The sequence below is a fragment of the Protopterus annectens genome, chromosome 10.part0 (genome assembly GCF_019279795.1).
Source record: "Protopterus annectens isolate FY-2018-M chromosome 10.part0, PAN1.0, whole genome shotgun sequence".
Taxonomy (NCBI): Eukaryota; Metazoa; Chordata; order Ceratodontiformes; family Protopteridae; genus Protopterus; species Protopterus annectens.
In genome coordinates this window covers 1647816502-1647835864 of record NC_056744.1, presented here as the reverse complement: position 1 = coordinate 1647835864, position 19363 = coordinate 1647816502, and the positions used below count along the sequence as shown (strand labels likewise).

At 39.6% G+C, this 19363-nt stretch overlaps 1 protein-coding gene across 1 annotated transcript in view; it reads left to right on the top strand.

Annotated features, from left to right (window-relative positions):
* Nucleotides 1-18822, top strand: part of LOC122813847 (zinc-binding protein A33-like) — an 81890-nt gene extending 63068 nt beyond the window's left edge. The window contains exon 4 of the mRNA XM_044086384.1: nt 18533-18822. Within this exon, the coding sequence (XP_043942319.1) occupies nt 18533-18679 (147 nt within the window). The 3' untranslated portion in view covers nt 18680-18822. The remainder of the gene's footprint in view (nt 1-18532) is intronic.
* Nucleotides 18823-19363: the final 541 nt, after the last annotated feature.

The following is a 19363-nucleotide window of genomic DNA, read 5'->3' as shown; positions in this document are numbered from 1 at the left end:
GGCCAATGGGAAGGGGTGTGACCAACTAGACAGGGGTGGAGCTATGCTCAAAACTACAACAGCTGAACTTTAATTAAATACGCTGCCCTGGATGCCAAACGGTCATTACGAGAGTCCAGTCATGACAAAATGAAGTGTAGAAGAAAAAAAATATTTCAGTGCATTGGCTACATGACAACTTACTTAATATCCAGATGGAAACAGGTTGTGAGGCATGAAAAAATAAATTACTTTTTAAATACATTACTGGAATGCCAGTCAAAATCAAGTATAAAAAAACAAGCAGCACTCAACTCAAACCACTACTCCTTGCACTGCAGTTCTAATTATAATTTATATTCAGCTTTATAAAATTACCAAGTAACATGCTGAAAGTAGCAATCTCTGTGATACCCCCACTTGTAAAAATGTTTCTTATCCAAAAAAGACCCGCTGCCTGACACAACTATCTACTTGTTTCATGGGGAAGACATGATCAAAGTAAAAAATGAATAGCAAACAAGAAACAAGCTCAAGATAAATTGCTTAAAGGATTCCTGCACAAGTTATGGACCACACATGATAGATTGGCATTCTGTTTAGGTTACGGGTAAAGCCTGCAAAGATGACTGCAAGTCTCCAACAAAAGATGACTGCAAGTCTCCAACAAATGTAATGAGCTTCTGAAAATACTGTAATCCTGTCCTTTTATTACAAATGCTGTCATATTCATTTCAATACCCAAGGCGTATACATTATCTAGTTATGTAAATATTCTCTGCATGGCAACAACGAAAAGGCTTTCAATGCTGGTAATTCTTTAACAGTATGCTTATTAAAGCTTATTTGCATCTTACAATCTCCGACAAGCTTACCTGATGGTCATTAAATCATTGCTACTTAGACAGAGCAACAGGGCACTGTGACAGCATGCATTTCCTGAATAATAAGAAGCATAAATCAACAGTATATGACAGAAAACCAGAACATTCTGCAAAATCAAGGACAGATGAAAAGCCACGGTCGTACTTGTGGTCTACCTTGGATGGGGGAATACTCTGCACACTTACACTGCATAACTGCTCCTTGCCTTACTTTGACACATCAAGAGTCACTACATGGAGGAGTGGGGTGCAACAAGTATGTCACAATTTGAAATGTCTCTGGCTGATGGTGATGGCTCTGACACTCATACCTCTCAACTTCAGAGCAAGAAATCTGGACAAAGCCATACATAGAACTAGAAGTGGGACACAGGCCCAAAAATAAGGTCAATTTTTAAATATTGCTCTTTTTAACTTAGATAATAGAACAGTAGTAGGTCTTGCATTAGTACAAATTTTCTGAAGGGTATGAAATCTGAAACTCAAATGTCTGCCATTATTTTCTAACTTCAGTCTTTGATGACTTGCCACTAATTTGCCAGAAAAACCACAATTTTATGAAAAACAGACCAAAAATGTGATGCAAAAATATAAAGTTGCCACACAATACAGCTGGGAACCTGTCAAAAAAGGGACACCTTTTTAATATTAACACTGTTAACTTGAGCAGCTAACAAAATAAGAGCATCTACATGCATTTCTGAAATAAAAGTAATCTATAACTCTGATCATTACAGTTATATATAATTGTAAACCCTCCACGTTTTCTTCCAAAATTGCCATTTTGAGGAGGGATTATTAGGGGAGAGCAACATTTTGAGACAAAATTGGGGACAATTGAGAGGTTTGGATATTCCTAATTCTACAAAGCAATTTGCACGTACCTCTCAACCTCTTAACGCAGGAAATCTGGACAAGGCCAAATATATTGGGGGAACATACAAACACTACTAAAAATTGCTCTTGTATAAACTTAAGACAGTTAATAGAATAACAGGTCTTGCTTTAGCATGCATTTTTCTGAAGGTTATGATGTCTGAAACTCGATGTCTGTCATTTAGTGACTTCATTCCTAAATGATTTGCTAGAAAACCACACATTTTATGAGGAACAAACCAAAAATAAGAAGCAAATATCTATTCATTCTGCAAAAATATGGACAACTGTGAGGTATAGTTCAACCGGGGCTGTCTGAGTTTACTACCCTTCCCCCCCTCACAAATTCATGGTCGAATGGAGCCTCCCCCCTGCAGCCATTCCAATGTCCCATTCCTTGGTTATTTTGCCCCATTTACCATAAACACTGTAATGTGCATACTGCTTTACTTTTGTGATGATTTAGATTTCATTTGAAAGTTTTATTTGGCATTTTACAGCACAAACCCTAACCGATATCTGTTAAACAAAGCAATGCAGTCTCACAATGAAAATAGATTTAACATTAAAACTTCTATGCCCTTGAAACTCACATGCATTGAAACAGCACATACATTTTGCCAGTGGCAGATAAAGATTAACTCTGGGCTGTTTTCAAAAATCATAGGCCCATGAACATGAAACATACACATACTCTTTGATACAACTTCCTGACATTATTACATTATATTCCTTGTACAATACAGTACAGTTGTTAGAGTGCATTTTAAATTTATTGTTTTGAACATTTTTCCAGTAAACAATGAAACATAATGCATGCACCAATGACAAAACTGCCCAATTCAGAACATTTCCATCATAAAAAGCCTACTCAGCCTTCTGTAGTCCACCAGTATCAGTAAATATGCGCAATCTCTGAAGTAGTAAAATCCACATTAAAGAAATCTGTAACTAATAAAGAGGTTGCTGCTAGCAAACAACTTTATATGTCATTGTTTCATCTACAAATAAAGTGCCTGTTGCCCTTGAAGAATAAATTGCCTATGTTGCATGCATTAAAAAAATGATAAGCTAGTAATACCGCAATAGGGAATGGATGGCAAACTGATAACAGGTTCATAGTTACTAGGTATCTTTGCCAAAAAGGACTGCCGCATCCACCCCCTTTACAACACAGTACAGTATCAGCAATGCATCTACGTACTGTGGGAGTAGAACCCACAGCCTTCTGCGTCTGTTGTGCTATTAACAGTGCAAGCAGACTTGGCATAAGCAGCACTAAACTTTTGTTCCCCTGCAGCTCTCAGCTCCTTGTAAAATCTACTCGACACTCAGCTGTATCTCTGAACTTTGCAGCACAAGAAATCTGGAAAAAGCCAAAATTTATTGGGGGGGGGACAAAAGCCCAAAAACCAGGGACACATTTTAAACATTGCTTGTATAATGTTGGAAAGTTGCTAGAATAAAATGCTGTGTTACCACCATACATTTCACTGCCACATCTTGAACCCAGGGGACCCTGTGCAAAACAGTCAGAGAAACATACCACTATGCCAAATCAGCTGAAACAGAGGAAGACAAACTTAAATGGCTACAATTTAGTGAATTCAGTTCGCACCATAGCTGTCAACCTCTTAGCAAAAAACACCTGAAAAAAGCCAATAGTGTGGGACTACAGCTGCCAAACATATTCAGTGAATTCAGTTCTTACTATAGCTCTCAACCTCTTAGCAAAAAACATGTGGACAAAGCCAGTAATGGGGGGAATACAGCCCCCAACCATTCAGTGAATTCTGTTCTCACCATAGCTCTCAACCTCCGCACAAAATACCTGGACGAGGCCAATAATGGGGGAATACAGTCCCAAAAATATGGGAAAATTTCAAATATCCATGTTATAAACTTAGACAATTGCTAGAATAAAAGGTTTTGTGTTACCATGTACTTTCTGAAGAATATGAAGTCTGAAATTCAAATGCCTGTTTACATTTGTTAACCAGGAAACTAGTCTGACTTGGAACAAAACAAAGCCAATTTTCAGCAGAGCAGGGAGAAACACTCCAGACACATCTTTGTAAGGGATGGGAGGACATGCAGACTCCATACAGTAGGCACCCCAGCCAAGAATCAAACCAGAGAACCTGTAGCTGTCAGGCAACAATGCTACCAGTGTACCACTGCACTGCAAACCTTTGCAAGGAAAAATGAAGATACAGAAACCACAGATTTTATGAGGAACAGAACAAATATGAGGCAAAAATCTGCAATTTTTTACAAATAGTGGTGGGTAAGGAATTCAGGTCCTTGCCACCTGCATCCAAGGTACAGGGTTCAAGCCTAAGTATCTCTTCCCACCACTATGTGTTAACAGGGGCATTTCACACACACACACACACACCATAGATCCAACTCCACTACCTGTAAATGTGTCTGGAATCTACTACTTAAACTCGAATCCATGAAGCAGCAAACCTCCAAACCCATGCTCGACTTCAACGCTTCCCTGCCAAGAGCTTAAAACTCAACTTACCTCTCTCCTGATTGGTCCTGCGCTCAAATCCCTGCGAGAGCTTAACCTCACCCCTCTCCTGATTGGTCCCGTCTGCGAATCAAGCAGTCCGGAGCTCCTCTGTTCTGTGCGATCGTCTACCGCACAGATTCCTGGGCATCTGCGGGGCAGTCTGAGTCTGTCCGTGCATGCGCGGAAGTTCCGGTACTCGTAAAAAATAAATTTTTTTGTTTTTTTAATTTTATGCTTCACATTTTTATTTCTTTTGTTTCTAGGTGGGAGAGCTGCAGTCCTGTAGCATGAGCCGCCCTTGGATAAATAGTTATTTTTCTTTCCATGGAAATTGACAGTGTTAGTAAATGACAGTAGAGCAGTAGATGTGCTATGAAATTGTCGGAAACCATGCTGAGTGTTAGAAGTTTGTTAGCATGCAGATATTGAGTAACTTGCAAGTAAATGACCCTCTAGAATTTTAGATAGTGATGATAATATTGCGATAGGATGGTAGTTAGAGAAATCTGTTGAAGAGTCACATTTATGTAGCGGTGTAATATATGATGTTTTCCAAATGGGAGGGACTTGCTGTTTGGCTATGGATCTATTGATTAATATTGATGTAGGATCGACTATTCCATCTGCCTTTAGTTTTTAGATACTCAGCAGGTAAGTTGTCTGCTGCTAGTGTAGTGGGTTTTAATTTTCTCAATAGTTTTCTAATTATGTTAGTGGCTACAAGTTGTAGGGAGAAGGTTGATTTAATTTTGGGTGGGGAAATGGCACTTTTATTGGTTGAGTAAGTTTGTTTGTTTGACCATGCTAAAATGGTTTCAGAAAATTTTTTCTTAAATTGAGTAGCAATATTGTCTGAGTTATTGGTAGTGGTGGGAGTGGGTGTACTGATTTTGCCTAGTAGAAGAATATTGTTTATTGCTGACCAGAATTTCTGTGGATTATTACGGTGTTTCGATTGGAGTTCAGTGTAGTAATTTATTTTGTCTTGTTCGATTTGTTTCTTGCTTTATTTCTAAGTTCCTGGTAAGTTTGAAGAGTGGGTTTTGATCTTGTTTTATTCCAGGTTGCCCAGGCCTTATCTCTAGATTTATAAAGTAGTGATTTTGTTTCCTTTGTTAACCATGGGGCATAGTTTGATTTAACACAAATACGTCTGCAGGAGGCTTGCCAGGTCGTGCGTAATTAGATTGTCAAGCTGGTTGATATTTGTTATTAATTCTTCAATTAACTTGGAGTTAAGTTTCACTAATAACTCCATGTACTCTATCCCATGCTTATGAAACGTCACCAGAAGTTCCCTGTGTAAAGTGGAATTATTTATTAAGCCAGTATTGTAGTGATGGTGAACCTTTTGGGTTCGGCGTGTCAAAAATTCAGAGAATGCCTAACTTGACTCTGCTGATGTCCCCCCTCCCCAAACAAAAAAAAAAAAAATCAAAATAAAGTAAATAAATAAAAATAAATGAAACAACATATCTCTCAATACATCAGGGATAAATCTCAACAGGATCAGGGACAAATCTAGAAATAAGAGACATGGACAGTTTTAAACTAATAGTGCTGAGACACTGACAGAAAATGTGAATTAATACACATTTTCTGAAGTAAAATAAGTCTATAAATCTAATTACTGTCATTATTAAGTATAAAATGCCACCAGTTTTAGGAGGGATTAAGAGGGACAGTTGAGAGGAATGTAAAGCAGCACACACTGAAAAATGCAGACTTACTTGCCCATTGCAGAAGTATAACCACGAACAGAAAACAATGTCAGCACTGCCCTTTGTAGACTCTGAGACAGTATTCCAAAATAATCTTTGAGGCTAACAACTTCCTTACCTTTGTAGCAGTGTTGGTGAACTGGCTTCTGACACAGAATAATTAAATGCACTTCACACAAGCAACGAATGCAAAAGCAGTGTCTTTGGTTACTCGGGTATTGGTGATCGCTGGTGTGTCTCCCAAAATTTTGTGGCATGTCACCTTTGACACTCGTGTCATAGGTTTGCCATTACTGCTGTAGAGTCATATCACACTTGTAATCCCTTTGGCCTTTTTGCATCTTTTTGATTTTCAATAATTTATAATCATACTCATTAAGTCAGTTCATGATAGTTGCTCTGTTAGATTGTTGTTCCTCAGTGAGTAGTGAGTCAGACTGTAGCCATTCCGTTAGCACTGGAGTTTGTCTTGAACCACTTCTTCCTTGTAGTTGTGGTGGGTTTCGTAGTAAAGGAAGCTGTAGGTTGGCCATGTTTATTCCTTGAGTGAAATCCCTTCTCATGTTAGGTTTTGTAGTCGTAATTCTGTTCTCCATTTTGTAGTTCGTGTTGAATCCTTGTTAGGACTCCATTTCCATAGGTAGTTGGTATGGTGTAACTGTATAACTCCTATTGTCCATGCTGTTTGGTCACCGTAAGGGAAACCCCTTCGATCAGCTCAGACAGCTGTTTGTTCAACAGTGTAGGGTTACCAATGGTTTTATTTATGTCCGCAATATCCATTTCCTGAAACAAAGGTTGTGAAATGGCTGCCGTTCCCTCGGACATAGCGTGGATAGAAAGCAGTCACAAAAACGAACTCCAAAAGCCACATTGATAACACACAAACCATGCTAGCCAGGGAAAGTAGCCAAGCACCTCAGAAATTTATTTAGTGATGAGTGCTTTCATTATTATATGAAAAACTTCCTCAGATAAAAACTTTATTAACACCATAAGGTTGTATAAGACATTGATGGTCATGTGGTAGCCAAGCCTCCTCAAGCCACCAATCAACATACAAATTAAAACCCTAATGCATGCATGGTATAGACCAACCTGTTTATTATAATAATTTCTAAAAAAAAAATGGGATCTTTTTTCATGCAATTTATTATAAAAAATCTGATTTTTAACAGGCTAAAAGCTTTTACATAATGTGCCATTGCACAAAAATTATTGTATACAAAAAAACAGGTCCCCTGAGGAACAATCACATCATATAATGTAACAGCTAGTGACATGGAATAATTTTTCAAATACATGACAAATGTAATTTTAAATAAAAGTCTATTTTTGTGTTTAAAGTTCCAATATTATTTTTCTGTAACTAACGAGCACCTTTAGTTTTAACACTGGGGCAATAAAAATAGTCATTCAGACCCAGCCTTCATCCTGCATTTAATTTTAATTGCCAATACATTTTTTTTCTTCTAGTTTTACTGCCCAATTTTCCAAAATAGTGAATGTAAAGTTATATCCCGGGGCATCCCTGATAAGTTTAAACAGGGCATTTGTTTCTTTTTTTCTTCTTGATGTTATACAAATGTTCATATACTCTTTCTTTTTGTTTCTCTTCAGTTTTTCCAATATAAAACCCTGGACATAATGGACATGGCCCTCTTTGCCAATCATTGCATATAATGCTCTCTTTGGCATGTATCTGTCCAGATACGTGCAACAGCTGGAACGCTCACAGATACCTTACTAAAAGAATAAAAGGCATACATTTGTAGTACTTAGACCACCTCAAAATCCTGTCACTGTACTCATTACCCTACAAAATCCTGTCACTGTACTCATTACCTTACAAACTGCTAAGAGGTGAGCTGTGTGGTATACAAATCTTCCAACCCAGTACTGATGCACTTATTGCATGTCAACAAGTCAAACTGCATGAGAAATAATCTATCCAAGGATCACAGACTCCTGTCCACATCAAACAAAGCTCATCTCTGTCCATTTTCAAGTGCAACTTGGATCTAGAGATTGGTAATGGGAAGTTACTCCAGGACTGCCCCCTGTACTATTAATGGATCAAGGCAGGTCCTAAATGCTTCTTCTCAAGCATGGTCCCACCCAAATTAACTGTGTTATCTCAAGTCCTTCTGACGGTGGCACAGTGTCACAGTGGATATTGTTGTCACCTCACAGCAAGAGGCTCCCTGGTTCAATTCTTGGCTGGAGTGCCTTCTGTGTGGAGTCTGCATGTCCTCTCTGTGTTCACATGGGTTTCTTCTGGGTGCTCCAGTTTCATCCCATATTCCAAAGACATGCATTAGGTGGGTTGAACACTCTAAATTGTCCATAGGTGTGAGTATGCTTGCGAGTGCAAGGTGTGGAAATACTACTGCGGCAGGGCTGGCCACCTGGCGATGTAAACCTTGGCTCTAAATGATTGTCACTGTTGAAGTGACACCCCAACCCCATGTGTAAAAATGGGAAAAAGGGGTTGTGGATGGATGGATCTCAGATGTTCATCGTGTTATACTGCTGCAGTCATCACACTTGGGTTATCCTGTCGTCAGGCGGTCCCGCAGTCGGCCGAATCCCAAAGCCTTGGTCTGGCGTCAGCTGTCGTCGCTTCTTCCCTGACGTCAGTGCAACAGGGGTATAAAAGAGGCAGCCAACACCATTTTCTTCATTCTTTCTTGCCGCGCGGTGCCCGAAGCAGAAGCAGTTCGCAAGTGCCGGTCGGCCAGCTCCTGAGATTTTCGAATCGAATTTCAGCCCAAAGTCTTCTCTAAAGCTAAGTACCCCGTTGGGGAAACTTTTCTTGCCTCAGACCAATGTCAGACAAAGTTAATAATTGCATTTCTTGTGGGAAGCAAATACCTCATAAGGATTTTCATTCTCATTGTATTCCTTGCCTAGGCCCAGACCACGACGTCTCTGGTTGCCTGTTTTGTGCTAGGTTCAACAAACGTACAATTAAGCGTCGGGCAGATTTCGCCCAGCATTATTTTGGCAGAAAATTTTAACTATAGCATGCCATCGGAGCAACCGACATCAGCAATTTTTAAAAAACGCAAAGATAAGGACAAACAGCCAAGGCCAAGACCAGTTACCGAGGCCTTAGCCAGGCCTGACGCCGGTTCTCCGGTTTTCAGCGAGGCGCCTATGCAGCCCCTGACTACCGCTGATTCAGAAATTCTGACGGCCTCCCAGACCGATGCAGCTGGGCCTCAGGAACCGGTTCCACCTCACCCCTCGGACGCCAGTCCTGACGGTGATCCAGAAATTTTGGATAGGCCTTCGGTTTCTGAAGGTGTCTTCAAACCGACAACTATCTCTGCTAAGTCTTATGTTAAAGCTCCCTTGAAAGTTAGGAAGCTGGGTCCACACACTCCCCCACAGGCCCCTATGGCTAAAAAACAGATGCTTAAGATGGCTGAGGATTTAATTACCCTTATCAGGGGATCCCCCCCCCCCCCTGACAAAAGGCCTAGACTGGAGGAAGATTTTCCCTCCCCTGACCAAGCATCCATTTCCTCAAGCAACTCTGAGGACCAGGATTATTCCTTCCTTCCTTATGAAGATTCAGATGCTGAAGAGTCCATTCCCTCTGTCTCCCCCCCCTGAAGACTATTCTTTTGGGGAAACTTTACACACCTTGAGGGAACATGTCCACTGGGAAGGCCAAGATTATTCTGACTCTAAGAAAAGACTCCGGTAGTTTCTTCTTCTTCCACAGCATAGACCCCTAGCAATTCCTCCAGTTTTAGACATTTTGGATGATGTTTACTCCGAATCTAGTCTAAACCCAGATTCTTTACCTCCAGCACCAGCTAAACCAGACAGATACTACCGAGTTCCTGACACTCATAAGGTTCTATATAAATGTCCTACTGCAGACCCAGAAACCATTTCCCAGGGTCCCAAAGGGGTTAAGGCCTCTACTGCTAAGAATCCACTTCCTTCTGAAAGAGATTCCAGAGCATTAGAAAGATGGGGAAAGAAAGTGTATACGTCTGCCACTTTGGCCATGAGGGCCTTAAACTGCCAATTCCACATGCTAAAATACCAACAGTACTTGCTTACACAGTTAAAACAGAAAATGACCCCTCAGACAGAACAACCTGATTTCAAAGACATACAGGATTTGCTGCATGCAGCAGAACAGGTGGGAAAGCATACCTTACAGTGTGGTTTTGATTCATTGGAAGCCTCATGTAGAGCAGCTGTCACAGGGTCTGTAATTCGTAGGCATGCTTGGCTTAAAGAACAAGCCTTACCAGAACATGTCAAAGCAAAGTTATTGGATGCTCCATTGCAGAAAGATGTTTTATTTGGTGTCAAAGCAGAGGAAGTTTTAAAAAAAATGGAAGAAAAGGCAAAATCTATGCAAACAGTTAAAGATTTTTTACAGGTACAACCTCCTCGTTTCAGCAGGAACTGGTCATCAAAAAACTGGTCCTTTCCTGCATCAGACAGACCCCAAAGAGGTAGGTACAGACGCCCTAGGGGCAGAGGCCAGCCACAAGGTTCTTTCAGGCCTAGACAATGGCAAACAACATCTCAAAGAGGGAGAGACGAAAGATCTCAACCCTTCAAGGAAACAAACACAATGACTTACCTCTTCGCCTGCCAAGCAAAATTACCGTGGCAGCACCTTTGGGAGGAAAACTGGCTTTATTTCCACAAAATTGGCACATTATAACAAAGGACAAATGGGTTCTGGATATTATTACCTGAGGATACAGATTTCATTTCCACACTTTACCACGGATGAGAGGCATACCAAATCTGCCTCCAAACCAATGGGCAGAGGCACAAGCGCAAATATCAGCTCTCATGGATATGAAAGCAATTCAGAAGGTGCCTACAAAGGAGCAAGGTCAAGGTTTTTACTCAAGACTATTTCTAGTCCCAAGAAAGGACAAAGCCTGGAGGCCCATTTTAGACCTCTCAATTCTAAACACATACCTGGAGGTACCCAAATTCAAAATGCTCACACTTCAGCAGCTTCTTCCCATGCTGGGCAAGGAGTCTTGGCTGGTAACGTTGGACCTCAAAGAAGCATACCTGCATGTCCCTATCAGACAAGATTGCAGAAGATACCTCAGATTCTTGGCAGGTACAACGCATTATCAATTCTCTGCATTGCCCTTTGGCTTGTCTACTGCACCCAGAGTATTTACAAAATGCCTGGCATCAGTAATTGCATATTGCAGACAACGAGGAATACAAATCTATCCATATCTGGATGACTGCCTGATCCAAACGGACAGCAAGGACATTTTATTACAGCATCTGGCATTTGTAACAAAGCTGCTCTGTTGCCTAGGGTACACGGTAAACAAAAAGAAGTCAAAGCTAATACCCTCGCAACAAATAATATTCCTGGGTGTCAGCTTAAATACAACAGCCCAGATGGCTTTTCTCACGCCAGACAAACAACAACAATTGACTCAATACTCCAAAAAGATGGCAACTTTTACACAGCTCACTGCAAGGAAAATCCTGCAGGCATTGGGGTTCATGGCATCCTGCATTCAACTACTCCCAAATGCAAAGCTGCATATGAGGAAATTACAATGGTACCTGAAAAGTGTATGGTCTCAACACAGGCACAGCCTCGAATCAAGTATACCTCTCATTCCATACCTTCAAAAAGAGTTCCTATGGTGGGCTCAAGCATGTCAAATAAACAAGGGTCTTCCTTTCGTCTTACCTCCAGCAAACCAAACTATGACAACAGATTCTTCAGACTACGCCTGGGGAGCACACATGGCAGGACAGTGCATACAGGGCAAATGGTCTGCAAAACAAATGCATCTTCACATCAACCAAAAGGAGATGCTAGCTGTGCAAAATGCACTGACAGCTTTCAAGGACCTCTTGCACCAGGACGACTACTAATAAGGATAGACAACACCACAGTGATGTGGTACATAAACAAACAAGGAGGAACACACTCCTACCCTTTATGCAGACAGGCAATGACCTTGTGGAACACAGCACTGACTTACCAAGTGCAACTGCAAGCACAATTCCTACCAGGAAAGGGAAACACATTGGCAGACGAATTAAGCAGAAATATGGCAGATCCTCATGAGTGGAGACTACACCCACAAGTATTTTCAATGATAACTCAAAGGTGGGGATGTCCAGACATAGATCTATTTGCCTCCCCCAACGATTGCCAACTACAGAAATTTTGCACAAGGACTTATCACTCCTTAGCCTGGAAAGTGGACGCCCTATCATTCAGTTGGACAGCATTGGCAGTCTATGCCTTCCCACCACTACCTCTACTGAGCAAGGTATTATTGAAAGTCAGATCAGAGAGACCACAAATGATCCTCATTGCTCTGGACTGGCCACACCAGCACTGGTACCCATTACTAAGGAACTTGACTCACAGCCCTCCATGGATCTTGCCTCAATTCCCACTACTGCTCTGATACTTTACAGCCAGCTCAGAACTTTAAATTTAGCTGCATGGAGAATACCTTGAATTTTCAATCAACACTTCTCTCAAAGGACGTCCAGAATGTCATTATGGAGGCCAGAAGGCCCAGCACCAGAAAAACTTACTCAGACAAATGGAAAAGATTTTGTGCATGGAACCAGGCTAAAGGCCAAAATCCTTGGATACCTAACATTCCTCAAATACTGCAATACTTAACTGAGATGTTACACCAAGGCCTTTCATTCTCATCCATTAAGATCCATGCTTCAGCCATTTCAGCTCAATACAATACGGATCCTCCAATATTCTCACACCCTTTACTACGGCAGTTTCTCAGAGGGGCTAAGAATATAAGACCCCCTGAAAGCCCCCAACACCAGCTTGGGACCTGAACTTCGTTTTAGAAAAATTAACACTGCCTCCTTTCGTACCAGCATTCTCAGCAGAACTACAATAATTGTCTTGGAAAACAGCTTTGTTGCTGGATATTACCTCAGCACGCAGGGTCTCAGAACTACAGGCACTTATGGCAGTGGAACCTTTCATCATTTTCCATCAGGACAGGGTCTCTTTACAAACTAACCCTACCTTTATGCCAAAAGTAGTATCCAGTGTGGCTTTAAATCAGACCATTCATTTACCCACCTTTTATCCAAACCCCCTGAATAAAGGAGAAAGACTCCTTCACTCTTTGGACATTCACAGACAGCTACGTTACTATTTAGATAAGACAAAGACCTTCAGAAAAACTGACCAGCTCTCTGTATCCTATGCTGCAGGTTCACAAGGAAAGGCCATTTCAAAATAGACTATCTCCAGATGGATAGCACATTGTATCCACTTTTGCTACTCGCACCATGGGAAAGCAGTGCCTGTTAATATTAGGTCCCATTCTACCAGGGCTACAGCAACCTCAGCAGCCTTTCTCAGGGGGGTTCCAACCAAGGACATTCTGGAGGCAGCTGCTTGGAGTTCAGTGCACACTTTTACTAAGCACTACTACCTTCCTTTATACTCAAAATCCAGAGCTGGTTTTGCCACTGCAGTGCTGCAGGGCATCCTAGCTTCGCCTAACCCAGTTTAGTACCAGCCACCCATCCATAGCTTTGGGATTCAACCCAAGTGTGATGACTGCAGCAGTATAACACGATGAACATAGTACAGTTTTGTACCTACCATAAGTGTAGATGTTCTAGTGTATATACTGCTGCAGTCCAGGTTACCCTCCCACCATCCCCTCTACATACCAGGGTGTTAGTTATAGCTCCATGTTCATCAATCAATTGGATGCATGTCTATATGGTGTATTTGCTAATAGTTAGTACTATTGTTTATCTTCTAAGGAATTTTTGCATAGCTTTTTGTTTTGCCTTCCTAGTTGGGGGCACCTGACATCTGGGGCAAGAAAAACTGAAGAAAATGGCGTTGGCTACCTCTTTTATACCCCTGTCGCACTGACGTCAGGGAAGAAGCGACAACAGCCGATGCCGGACCAAGGCTTTGGGATTCGGCCGACTGCCTGATGACAGGATAACCCAAGTGTGATGACTGCAGCAATATATACACTCGAACATCTACATTTATGGTAGGTACAAAACTGTACTTTCTTCTCACTAAGGGTAATATACAGTTATCAGCCATGAGATAGGCAAACACAATCTAACACCAAACAGGACAGGTTAATTCAAACAACAAAAGGGAAATTGGCTAGGCTTAAAATGGTTCACAAGGGTTTGGTACTTGCCTATGAACCAAAATGAATCATTATGTAGAACAAAGTGTTGAAGAAGGTTTGCAAAATGGGAAGGGGGTGAAACTCAAGGTGCATAGGACCAGTATGATGAACAGGTTAGCCTGAGAGGCTCTGTTTATGTAAAACAGCTGTCACTCACTACAGACAGCTGTCAGCTTCTAGTGTGCACTGAACAGTTCTGATACTTGTGCAGACTGCCAGTCACATGTGATATGGAGACTAGGGCAATATTGTTTTATGAAATGCACTATTATCAAGTCTGTGTAGAGTTTCATAGTTTAATGTAGCTATTTTCAGTCATCATGGACCTTCAACACTGCTCTGATAACTGAAATTTGTATTTGTTGTCCCCATAAAATCATCAAATTTTTACTAAAGGTACTTAATGAGTTAGAATTTTAACTACAAGCAGACTTTTATTCCATAATCCGAGTATCATTTGTGGAACTTCTCTATCCCTTGTTATTATCCTGTTATCCATTCTGTAACTAGAACCCTGTGTCTTTTTCTTGGATATTTTTTCTTTAAATCTTCATTGGTCAATGCCTTAAATCCCAGACAAATTTTTTCTCTTACCAGTCTATGTAATATATACTATGTAGGACAAAAAGTCCCAACCTGTCAAAATACATTACTTGTTTAATGCTTTTTTTCTCTTGGAGAATTGTATTTTTAATGGTTTCCAAACTTCATATGTCAGAAACGGACTACAAAAAATTTGGTTCTTATTTTATAGTCATCGTCCTATTTTATTAACCAAAATGTTAATGAAGTAAGCATTTCAGAAAATGCCTTGTTAAATGAGTCCCAGCACTGATCCTTGGGAAATTTCTTCCAGCTTGATTTGAGGGCCTTGTAAAAGTACACACTTCGTGTCTGGTTAACCGATTAATTATGCATTTAATTATGTAAGAATTTACCTTGTCTATATAAACATTTTATTATATAATCTACTGTCTTAAACAGTCAAATGGTTTAGAAACATCCAGGTAGAGTACAACAGAAGTTATGCCCTCATCTTTTAAGATGAGAACTTTATCATAAAACATTATTTGGTCATTCAGGTTGGATTTACTGTTAATAAACCCATATTGATTATTATCCAGTACTGGCTCGTAATAACTATCCTTAAGTTTCATTGATATAAATCTCTTAAAACATTTCCCTAAAGAATATGTGAGACGTATTGGGAGGTAATTCATCTTATCAGATTTATTCCTTCCCTTAAATATGTGAACAACATAGGGTTTTCTCCAATCATTGGCTATAAATCCTTGTTACAACAGGCAACTGTATCTCCCCATTAATGAAGAGAGTATTTTATCTGACATTAAACGGATTAATTGCCTCGATATATTGTCAGGTTCCAACAAGGTTTAACAATGTACCCTCATTTTTAGTCTGATTCTCATTTTCTTTTCAAGGTACATATTACAGATATTGCTAGATGTAAACAACATTCCGTTTCCCCCCATGTTTATTATTTATTTATTTCAGTTTGATGACCGGGGAGGTCCACTGGGCTCAGGAGCCCATTTTCAGTGGAGGCCCGGGGAGAAAAGCTCCACATTACAAAACACAAAGATAAAAACAAAAATACAAAAGATAAAAATTAACATAAGATTCAAGGTACAGATACATAAGGATGCAGCCGTCAGTCTACATGGTATGAATGCTGGTAATTTGTGATACAGAGGCAATAAAAAGGAATGGTGTTTACATAACATATCAGTCATATATTGAAATGGATGATTAAAAGATTACAAAGAGTCTGAGTCTAGTAATAGTAGAGTGCTAGAACAAGCATAAATGTTAGGGAGGGGAATAAAGGGAGAGCAAACTATTTACAGTATTGACATATATACACAGGACAACAGTAACAATAAGTAGATATGAACAAGGTTGATAGTAGTAAGAAATTGAATAGCATTACTGTTAATATGTACAGTGAGGAGGCTAGGTGGGGGAAGTGCAGTTGCACTTCCACTTAGAAAACAGGTAGGAATGGAGTAGTGTTTTGAAATTATTAGGATTTTCTGTCAATCTTAAAGTAGGAGAGAGAGTTCCACTTTTTGGCTAAGGAAAAAGAAAGGAGGTGCTGCCCGGTTTGTGGACATTGAGTAGGTTTAGGTGGGCCGATCGAAGTGGCCTATTAGGGGTATATGGTTGAAGGATGTTGTATAGTGCAGGACATTTAGAGCGGTTAAATAATAGCCTGTGGGCAGTGGTAAGTTGGAGGTAGTCTATAAGGTTGGGGAGTTCTAGCCAGTTTAGTGACTGGAGGGCAGAGCAATGATGGGAGGAGTGTTTGGCTTTGGTGGTGAATTTAGAAATTTTGTTATAACAAATTTCCATTTTTGAGGAGGTGGAGGCGGATAAGTTAGTAAATAGAGGGGCACCATACATTAGTGAGGGAAGAAGATAGGTAGTGGCAAGTGTTTGTCTAGAAGAAGGAGAGAGATAGTGGAAGTTTCTGTATAACAGGCCAAGTTTTTGATGTGTTTTCATAATGTTGAGTTGAACATGGGTGTCAAATTTTAGGTTTTCATCGATAGTGACCCCAAGAAGTTTGGCATAGGGGACAATTTCTATGGTAGAATTTTTAAGGCTTCTAATTTTGAAGGTCTTTTTGTCAAGAGGGAAGGATTTTGTGGGGGGGAAGAGTAGTATTTTAGATTTGTTAGCATTTAGAGATAAGTGATTATGGAGCATCCAGTTCTCAGTGGTAGAGAAGGCATTTTGTGTGTGTGCTAAAAGTTCAGGGAGATTGGTGCACAGCAGATTAAGGTGGAGTCATCGGCGTATTGTACGATTTTAGTATTTGGGATGGTAGAGTGGAAGTCATTGATAAAGATATTGAAAAGCACGGGGCCAAGAATGGAACCTTGGGGAACTCCAGTGGGGGTAGGAAGAAAGTTAGAGGTGCCTTTTCTCCATTTTACAGCTTGAGGTCTGTTGGAAAGGTAACTTGAGAACCAGGATAGTGCATTGTCGGAGAGGTTAAGGTTAGATAGGTGACTAAGGAGATGAGTATGGGAGACAGTGTCAAAAGCCTTAGAGAGATCAAGTAGGACTGTTGAAACTATTTTGCCAGAGTCACGAGCATGATTGACTATATCTAGGAATGAAAGTAGAGCAGTTATAGTGCTATGGCCAGGATGGAAACCATGTTGGGTGTGAGAGAGGAGGTGGTTTTCAGTAAGGAAAAGCATTAGCTGAACATGAACGCTGTTGTTGATATTGTTCTCCTGTAATATCACTGTTTAAGGCCTTCTAATCTAATATTTTTAAATTATACCTTAATGCACATATCTGTTGCACAGCTGAATAAGATTGTATATCAAACAGTACTTTATGATCTGAAGTTGCAATGGAGTGAGCCATATTTTGTTAATAAATGCTCTAGTTTGTCTAATATTGGATCCAGTATATTTGAACCCCTAATTGATATTTCCACTTTTTGTTTAATATTAAATTCAGTTAGTACATCCAAGAAATAAGATTCTATATATTAACTTTTTGATACCTCTTTCAGTCGATACCTGAATAATTAAAAGTGCCAAAGATTACTTTAGCAAACCATCTAAATAGCTTTCTAATGTAGTTAGAAAGATTTAGTGTTCAAGAATATTAATGTTTGTTCTCTTGTATGCTTCTAACAATCTACAGACTCCCAAGGGAGTTACTTTCTTTAGCAAAATACCCATTACTTCTTCTGATTTGTTTTGGGATTTAAACTATTTATGACTGAGTAGTGGACCAATATCAACAAACTACCCTGTTTTCGCTCAGATCTTACTAAACTATGTTTAGTGTAAAATGGTATAAATGCAATATGTGTATTACATGATTCCATTATTACTATAATCTGAATATTATATTGCTATTTTAAAAGCTCTAATTCATCTTCTTGCTCTTTATTCTTAGAACATTTGTATATAAACTTTTTACATTTCTATTAAATTTGTAATATTTAATTGCTCTACCCATGACAAAAATTCTTAAAACAAATTCCTCATATTTTTCTTTATCCTTTCAGTTAATAAATAATATTCTAGAACCATTTCCAAGTAATCTTGCTTGTTTAGCTAGTTGTTAAATAATAAACGCACAAAGGATAACAGACTGAGTGGTACTGCATGCAGTGTTCATGAAGATGGTGCCTCATTGTCACTTTAACAAGCTTGTGGCTGAATGGGAGGTAGATTTGCATTCCACTTCACTTTTGTAATAAATACTACAGCAATAAATGTTAATTGTGTCATATGTCAAAAAAGAAATTATCATTTTGTATTTCATATAGTAAAATAAAAGATGAAGTATTGTGTTTTGTGTCCTTTTTAGGTACCAGAAACCTTTGAAGATGTTGCTGTTACTTTCTCAGAAGATGAGTGGCAGATGTTAAGAAAAGAAGATAAAGACCTTTACCGGGAAGTGATGGTGCAGAACTATGAAACCCTGGTTTCAGTAGTTAAGTATCATTCAGCTTAAAAAGCAATATTGTTTTCTTGATGGTTAAAAGTGTATATGCCAGCTATACCAGGAGAAGTAGGGCAGTGGATGTGTAACATATGTGGTAAAGATAGCTGGAATTTTCTTTAACCAATTATATGTCATTTGTATATCAAACTGATTTGTACAGATACCTGTGTTTAAAAATGTACTTGTAAAGTTTTTTGTGTATAAAATGTATCAGCAGTGTTCTCTGCTGGACAGAAAATAAATATACATGTATATCAAACTGTACTGTATTGTAACTGTTTAAATATATATGTTTTAACAGAGGATACTAGAAGAGAAGAGGTTAAGCTCAGCTCCAGCTAACTTTGAGAAGCAGTAAGAAATTAAATTACTGGAGTTAGGCCATAAAGATGTTATCTCACAGTTTTGAATGAAGCCAGAGATGCAATGTCTGTAAGAAGCATGTTAGTCTCTGTAGGAGGAGAAGTTTGTTTTGTGACTTCCAGAAGCTGCACCAGATCTGAGCAGTGCTCTTGTGTGTGTGTGTATTATTGACATGTAGGTGCTAAATCCTGGAGGTTTCTAGTAATGGGGGTGTTGCATGCGAACCAGACGTCAGATGACCAGATGCATGTGATGTTATTCTGTCCAGAAATAATGTTTTAATATTAGGTGAGACAGAAGTGTCAGGTCAGTATTTTTCTTTGAACCTGA